At 58.5% G+C, this 8,144-nt stretch overlaps 1 protein-coding gene across 2 annotated transcripts; it reads right to left on the reverse strand.

Moving 5' to 3' along the window:
• Nucleotides 1–9: 9 nt before the first annotated feature.
• TNFRSF13C (TNF receptor superfamily member 13C) lies at nucleotides 10–5,582 on the reverse strand. 2 transcript variants are annotated; one of them, XM_080393070.1, is made up of 3 exons: nucleotides 5,324–5,582; nucleotides 4,606–4,800; nucleotides 10–2,945 (listed from the first exon to the last, which is right to left on the reverse strand). In XM_080393070.1, exons 1-3 carry the CDS (start codon nucleotides 5,466–5,468, stop codon nucleotides 2,623–2,625), a joined length of 663 nt encoding a protein of 220 aa, XP_080249196.1. In that variant the 5' UTR covers nucleotides 5,469–5,582; the 3' UTR covers nucleotides 10–2,622. The 2 variants fall into 2 exon arrangements, with proteins under 2 accessions (XP_080249196.1, XP_080249195.1); XM_080393069.1 differs by having other exon boundaries at nucleotides 4,606–4,803; nucleotides 5,324–5,575.
• Nucleotides 5,583–8,144: the final 2,562 nt, after the last annotated feature.

Consider the following 8,144-nt stretch of genomic DNA (forward strand, 5'->3'; position numbering starts at 1 on the left):
GAGCATGCATTGGCAATGGGTTCACTTTATTCTTTAATTTTTACAACCATATTTTTCACCTCTGTCCCTTCTGCTCTCCATGCAGACAAAACAGACAGCCCTCTGTCCTGTACATAAGGATGGAGAAGCAGATACAGAAGGGGTTGCAAATCCCTCCCAGGTCCAGGCAGGCAGGCTGGGCAGGAGGGGAGCACTGCCCCACCACGGCTAGCAGCTGGGCAGGCAGGATGCAGGGAAGACACCCCACGTGCCATATAACAGAGAAGAGATCCGAGGGGCACTTGCTGGCTGAGGAATCCAATGTGGATTGAAATGCCTCTTCTGCAAACTGCAGATGCTGGCAGCAACCCATAGAGGAGACGCCTGGCTGAAGCTCTAGCAGAAATGAGAGCAGAAGCCCTTACCTGGGCAGCAGGAGGAGCTTTTTCATCAGGATTTGTATGGGACTTTCTTTTACAAATTGCCACACCAGCTGGGGTGGGCAGCGCATCCACAGAGCTGAGCTGCAGCAGTCACCAGGCGGGAAGCAGGAGATGCTCCTGACAATCCTGCTCCATTTCCCTCTCATCCTTGTCTCTCATGAAGGAGGTTGCTCTGCGTCCCATGAGCAGTCCTTCCAGTGCCAAAACGTCTCTTGGCCTGGCTTTAGCTCATTTCCCCAGTCTGGATGCACAAAGATTGCTCGAAGTCACTTCACAGGGCTGGGTAAGGAGCATGGGGATGAGGAGATGCCTGATTCGTGCTGCAGGGATACGCCTCCTGCGATGGCCAGCATGGCTGCTGTGGATAACTGGCAGCTCAGCACTGGAGCCTTCACAGCCCCTGCTAGTGAATGACACATGCCTGGAACCCCAGGAGACAGTCACCGGGCACATGGACCAACCCCTCCACCATCCAAGGCTGAGACAGGACCCATCCCATCCTGGGACATCCTCAGCCGGATGAAGGCTCACCTCTGCCAGCCTGCTTAGGCCTGGGAAAGGAGTTGTGGTGAGGAATATGGGCCTTGGCACCTGTGACAGTGCCTGTGGTCGTCCTTATGGGATGGATATCATGAATCTGGCTCCAGTGCTACAGGCAGGGGAGAAGAGGAAGTGTCACCCTTCAATAGTAGTGCCTGGTCCTGCAGCCCCAAAAGAGAGTTCAGGCTTGGGTAGGGGGGCGCCATCAGGGGGACATCCCCTCTGCAAAGTGCCACCAGGTGACCCTACCGTGAGCTGTGGCCCTGGGTGGCCCATTGGCACTTGGCAGCAGTGCTCCCACACCCTGCTTGGCCACCTCTGCTCAGTCCCCAAAGCCTCTCAGGTGAGGAAGCCACCTCACCGAAGGAAAACCAGACCTGGGCTGCTGCTGACATGGCGCTTCATGCAAATACCTTCCCCCGACGCACTTCTAATTGCCTAACCACCCGCTCCAGGGCCACCAGGGTTTCTCACTCAATCCATTGGCCTGGCTCTGTTCAGCTAGGGGGATCAGCTGCTGTAATTACTTGGGAACAGCAATCCTACACTAATGAGTTCATTTCCGAAGTAGAGCCCTTCCCACTCAGTAAAGCCACTTGTGGGCCAGTGAACAAGACCATTACAGAAAAATGCCTTGGACCAGCAATGCCAGCCAGCTCTGGTACACAGGCAAAGCCTTGAAGACTCTCACATAAATTAAGTCATCCTGCCTATGCTTGTATCATTCCTGGTTTTGCCTGGTGAGGAAACATCCATCCCAAGTGACACATAGTATTTCTGCAGCCACAGTGAGCTGAAGTGACAGTTGTCTGGGGCGGTAATGACAAGCTCTTGGAGCTCCTCTAGAGCAGCAGTTTCTATTGCCTGCCTCTGGTCCTCCCTGACTTCAGTGATCGTAGCTCAGAGCAAAAGACAGATCTTTCTCCCCTGTTCCCTCCCTTGCTCCCTCCTTGGGAGCTTGTTTCTCACCCCGGGGGTACCCAGCTGCAGAGGGGATCCCCATGAGCACTGCTGGTGGACGCCTGCCACTGTATGAGAGCACACAGAGGGAGGAGAGACCTGGACATTATGGTGGGAGAGGGGGGGCAAGTGGGGCAATACTGTGAATGGAGCAGATGCTGGATGGGCCTTGCTCCGTATGGCCCCAAGCCTCCTTTTATTGAGGTCAGTAGCAAAAATCAAGCTAATGGCAGCGGTGTAGGATTTGGTCCTAATGTAACTCCCTGCTTCCCTCTCCATCTTCCTTTCCTCTCTCTCTACTATTTCAGCCACATGTTCCCAGCAATCACCCATCCAGCAGAAGACCCATCCTGGCACAATGGCAGCCTTGCAAATGGCACAGCAGCCCCCGACATGGTCCGTCCTCACTGTCCGCATCTCCTCTGCCTCCTCCCAACAGTACGGCCATGGCAGCTGTCAGCAGTTCGGCATAACTCACTGTGATCCACTTTGGCTTCTTCCAGGGCTTACAGAGGTAACTTGGGACTTGGCACAAACAGGAAAGTGGAAAAGGGCAGTCCTCTCAGAAGGCTGATCTTGCTCGAGGCAAAACCCGGTCCTCAGACAGCTCACATCTGTGCAAGGCTTCGCCTGCCTGGGGGTCAGGCTCTGGGTGTCTGCAGGGAGCAGCCGGAGTCCTCCAGCCCGGCTCCCCGCACCCTCAGGCTCTCTCCTCTCCAGCACAGTTCTGGGTGGTTTTGGTGGTGACCAGGGCTGTGGACCCCAGCTCAGTGGCAGGCAGTGGGAAGCCGTGGTTGCGCTCATCGTGCTGGGTGTACACAGTGGAAAGCAGGACGATGTCACCGTCGGCATCACCCCGGCAACACGGCCTCCGCTTTGCCCCAGCTTTACCAGGTGGCCCCGGCATCTTCAGACCTCCATTGAGATGTGGGCATGGGACTGGGGTCAGGGTGGCATCTCCCTCCAGCACGACAGGGTCCTGGCAGCCCAGGCTGGGCAGGGGGCTGGTGATGTCCATGTTTTCTGGGATGGGGCAAGAAAAGGGGTTTACAGAGCGCACAGGAGTGGGTCCAAGAGGGTCTCAGGGAGAGGGTCGCATCCCTGGTGACACACTAGGGGGAAGATAGAGCTGAGCAGGAGGAGCCTGCAAGGTCCCCACTGCACCTCTTTTGCTGCAGAGCTGCTCCTGCTTACAGCTGATGGGTTTTGCCCACCCCCACCCCACCCCCACCCCACTCCCATAAAAAAAACCCAATAGGGAAAGGCAGAAACTTGGACTTGCACTTTGAGCCCTCTCACTAAACCCTTCTTGTAGCAGAGCAGCCCAGCCCTTGGTGGCTCTCCCTCCCAGACCGCCTCCCACTTAAAAATAGACTTGTTTACATGCTTCAAACACAGGCGTGTGCTGCCAGCCCCAAGCCTCCTGCCACTTTCCACACATCTAGTGCCTCAGTGGTGGGCTTTCTGGGGTGCAGCCTGGGGAGACAGTAGGGACAAGGACCAGGGCATGTGGCAGGGAAGTAGCCGAGGGGTGTCTTTGGTGCTCTCCATCATGGCTGGATGCCAATTGCCACTGCATTTCTCCCTTCTTATTCATTCTTGGTACTTTTCCTAGGCGTGTGCATCACGGGCTGTTGCAGCCACACTCACTTTAGCAGAAAAGCCCCGGGTAATGTCCCCCTTGGTCTGAGTCACCCAGCCAACACCACCAGTGGCATGTGGTCAAGCCAGGGCATGAGGACTGGCAGCTCCTGGACCCAGTGCCACCAAGGGTTCCCACCTGGGCAGTGGGGTGGTGGCAGGTGCCAGTATCCCCCAGGGTGACCCCTCGTGGAGGTACGGAGGAGCCATCCCCCCTGCCTGGGCGTGGGGAGGAGTGAAGCCAGGCAAGACCATTTCTGAGAAGAGTGGTCAGGATTGAGTCAGCACCAGGGCAAGGGTCCCTGGGGAAGGAAACGGCCACCTAGCCTCTGGATGATGACCCAACAAGATGGGCCGTCATGGGACACCATGGCCTCACCCCTGTGGAAATATCCTGCCAGGAAAGGCTCAGCCCTGTCCCCACCCCCCAACCCTATGTTTGATGCCTTTGGGGATGACCTTGCGCGGTGCTTTGATGCCCTGCCGATGGGGCTGGCCTTGACACTGTTGGAGTCTTTGGGGCACTTGCCTCAGGATGCCTGGCATCACAAGCAGGAATAGCAAGCTGGGTGGCCAGCACGGGACCCCCATTTGCAGTGCCGCAGGGAGAGGCTTCCTCTAGAGCCACCCCTAGATGTCCACTGCTGCCCCCGCAACCCCTGCTCCAGCCATGGCCCTCCAGCTAGCAGGGCAGAGGGAGAGGTTCCTTACCAGTGCTCTGTGCGCATCTCCCGTGAAGAGGGGATGGTGCCAGCAGGTGCTTTAAGCAAGCAAAGGCACAGGGAGAGCTACAAAGGGAGAAGGATGGTTCAACAGGGTCACACTGGCAGTCATGTGCAGGCGTGGGTTCCCAGGGGACAGGGATGCTGTCACTCAGGGGATGGCTCTGCCACTCCAAAACGTCTTGGGGTGCCAGTGGAGCCCATGTTGAGCGTAAGAGCTGGCCTCGACAGGGATGTGCCTCAGGGGAGCCAGTGGCAAGAGTTCCCATTTGCCCTGGGTCCTCAGGGTGCTGTGACAAGGAGAGCAAGAAGTCCCCTACCTTCGGCCTCCTTGTCCACTGCCTTCCTCTTCCTCCTCCATTTCCCCACCTTGCAGGCCAGGAAGCCCCAGAGGGCAGCCAGAGTCAGGATGAACCCCACCGCTGCTGGGACCCCGAAGATCAGGAGGGTGCGGGGCAGGTCCACCGAGGGGAGGGTGGGTGCCAGGGCGGAGGTGGGCGCTGTGTGGCTGGGCTCTGCTGTGGGGCAAGACACCAGCAGTGTCAGGAGGGGGAGAGCTGGGGTGGGGGAAGGAGGGCATCAGCCAGCATTACCCGCCCGTCTGTCCAGCCTCAGGGCTGCAGTAGCAGGGAAGGAGAGTGGCTTTTCACTGCTACCCACTGACCACCTACAACGAACCATCCCCCTGCCTGACGGGACCCTTGTCCCATGCACTGCCATTCCTGGCTGATGGGAGATGAGGGCATCCTGCCCTTCCCATGGTCACCCCTGGGGCAGGCTGTGACCCCTGCACCAGGCTGGACCATCCCTCTTCTCCCCATACCATGTACCATGTTTCCCTCACTGGAACTTGCTGCCCTCTTCCTCTCTCCTCTTCCTCCAGGTGAAGGCAACTCTCCATCCTCTACTGCCACCTCCACCGCCATCTGCAGGAGAAGGCACCTTCCACCTGCCCACCCCCAGGGTGCCTGCAGCCCACTTGGCCCACCACCTCCCAGCCCCGAGGAGCTCAGTCCCCAGCCACCCTTGTCCCCTTACTTGTGTTGTCCTTAAACAAGTCGGAGCACTTGACACAGGACCTGGTCAGGAGGTCGAAGCACTGCGAGGAGAGGCAGGAGGAGGAAGAGGCACCTTTTCCTGATGAGGACATGGCGGAGTGGGAGTGAGAGCCCAGCTCCCGCATGGCGCAGCAGCAAAGGGGCTGCCGAGTGTGAAATCACAGCGCCCCGGGGCCCGTGGCAGAGGGAGATACAGTCTGTCGAGCTGTGTCGTCTCCCTTGGGGCTCACGATTGCTGCGCTCGCCCTGGGGCGGGTCTTCACCAGGGAGGAGGAGAGCAAGTGCCCAAGCCCTACCCCTGCCTGCCCATGCAACGTGCCCTCAAACTACCTCTCTCCAAAATATGCTTCCAAATTCCCTGCAGCCCCTGGCATGCCCCAGCCGCACAACATGCCCAGCAGCATGGTGCCCCAGACCAACAGTGTCACCTCCTCAGCCCTCACCCTTTCCCAGCCCACCCATAGGTCGCCCCCAGCCTGGGCACGTCTCCCAGCCCGCAACCTCCCTCACCAGCTGGCAAAAAGCCCCCTCAGCATCCTCCAGTGCCTACAGGAGGCTTTTCTGTGCCCAGATCCTTACAAGACCCCATCCCGGGGCCACAGATTCAGGTTAGGTGGAAAATGCAGAAAAGGACAGGAGGAGAAGAGTGCAGGGACACCAAGGTTTCCCCTTTAGAAGATCCCACAGCCCCCAGGACATGGCTTGTTAGTGCCTGCTGTGCAGGCAGGCCAGCTCGTGTGTGTTCTCCACCCCTACTAATGATGGTGCTCTCCATCACCCTACTCTCTCCATCCCAGACCTGGGCCCACGGCATGGACCCTCCCAGCTCCTTGGCACCGTGTCTCATTTTCCAGTGTTCAGACCTGGCTCTGCTCAGTAACTGCCCAGGGTGTGAGCAAAGCAGGTCATACCAAGCAAGTCTGGCTCTCATACCCTAAGAAGGGACTAAATAAGCCCTTAATGCTCTTAGGTGTTCCTGACCAGAAGCAGGAGAAACATTGACAAGTCAAAGCCCAATGATTGAGATCTGAAGTGGGTAGAGTGATAGATTTCAGTGCTGTAGATAGCTCTTCTCCATCCCTACCAAACAAAAGTCATGTTCCCTTTTTCTTCGCCCTGTAGGAAAGAAAGGGACCAGCCGAAGTTGCTGGCTTGCTCCCAGCTGAAGGAAGTGGTGCGGGAGACCTGCCTAGGCCAGGAGCGCCCTAATGGGGTTTTATTGCTCGAGTCCCATCCTTGAAGTGGGTACAGCCGCTGGGCTCTTTCTAGTGATGCCTCTGCCGCTCACTGTCCTGGACCGAGGCTGGGAGGGGAGGAGGAGAAAACCAAAGGATGGCTCAAGGTGACAGAGTACCAGGTGGCCCCACTGGACAACCAAGCCCCTCTGTGACAGGCCAGATGACTTGGTCCCTGGATATTCCTGGCCCTTTCCAATGGCTTTTGGGCAAGCTGAGCCCACAGCCTCTGCACCCCACCCCCTAAAGCGCCAGGTGGGACACAGTCACCACATCCCCATGCTGATTTGCAGCCCAAGCACAGCTCCCCAGCAGGGCAGGAGCTTTCCTATGGCAGGGCCCTCCTTGTCCCCCGGACATATCTCCCTCCCTGCCAGCAGCATCCCCAGAGGGTGGCTTGCACCAGGGCAGAGTCAAAGCAGCCCCGGCACTGTCTCAGCCCCCCCTGCCAGGTGCCATGGGGCTCTGGGCAAGTGAAAGTCCTGACCAAAAGCGATCGCTGCCCACTGGTTCCACGCCTGCCATGATTTCACTTCCCTTCCCAGCCAGTGTGCCCAGCCGCTCGCTCCCTCGCCCTCGCACACTGCCTGGCTGCCAGGGATCACCCTGCCCAGCTGCGCCGTGCCGGCGGGAATGGCTGTGCCGAGCCCAGGGGTCTGCAGGCTCTACCAAATGCTGCAAGAGCCTGGCCACCATTCCTGTGCCTGTGACTCAGTTATTCCTCCTCCACCTTAGTCAAAATAAAACTGAGCAAGCGGGGGCAAGCCAAGCACTTCCCTCTCTCAGCATGGCCCTGAGCTCTGAGGCTGTCAGCGGCATGGCCAGCTCGGCACCCTCTGCTGTGACGCTTGCGCTGGACAGGCTGCACTCGTCCTTGCACAGGTACCTGCCAGGAGAGCTGGGCCAAATAGGAGGACAACTCTCCATATCCCACCTCACCCAGCTCCCTGCCCTTCATGTGCCCCAGGTGAGGAGCAGGGCTGCAGTGCCCGCATGGCAGCAGGAGGGGTGTGCATCCAGCAGCAAGGTGCACCGGGAGCAGCTCGGGGGGGATGGAAAGCTGTGATGCAGTGCCATGAACCACAGTAGGGAGACAAAGAAAAGCCTGGGCTCGCTCCAGTCCACATCTGAGCTGAGCTCCAGGGCAGAGAGCACTGGGGAGGAGAGGGCACCCAGAGCCCTCGCTGTGTCCCCAGCAGGCAGCTCACAGAAGTGTGAGGGTAGGGACAAGGGAGCAGAAAACGTCTTGCACGGCTAGAGTCATGCACAGAGGCAGACTGTGCCGAAACAGCCAGTGCTCTGTCAGGATTCCTGCCCCCAAAACACCTCCCTGCTCCAAAGGCTTTGCTGTTTCTCTTGCTCTAGGGTGTTTCTACCTGCTGGTCTCCTTTTCCCGAAGGGGGATGCTCCTCCGTCATCTCCCTCTTTCCTTCCCCCCATGAAATACCCCCTGCTGTGCTTCCCCCACGTCAATTGTCTCTTGGTGACTCCCAGCCCCTATTCCCATCGGTCCCACTGTAGCACTGTCACCCTGCCCCTCTCCCTACCCTCTCCCCTCCTTGCTTG

This window comes from Falco punctatus, assembly GCF_963210335.1.
Source record: "Falco punctatus genome assembly, chromosome: 6".
In the NCBI taxonomy this organism is placed as follows: domain Eukaryota; kingdom Metazoa; phylum Chordata; class Aves; order Falconiformes; family Falconidae; genus Falco; species Falco punctatus.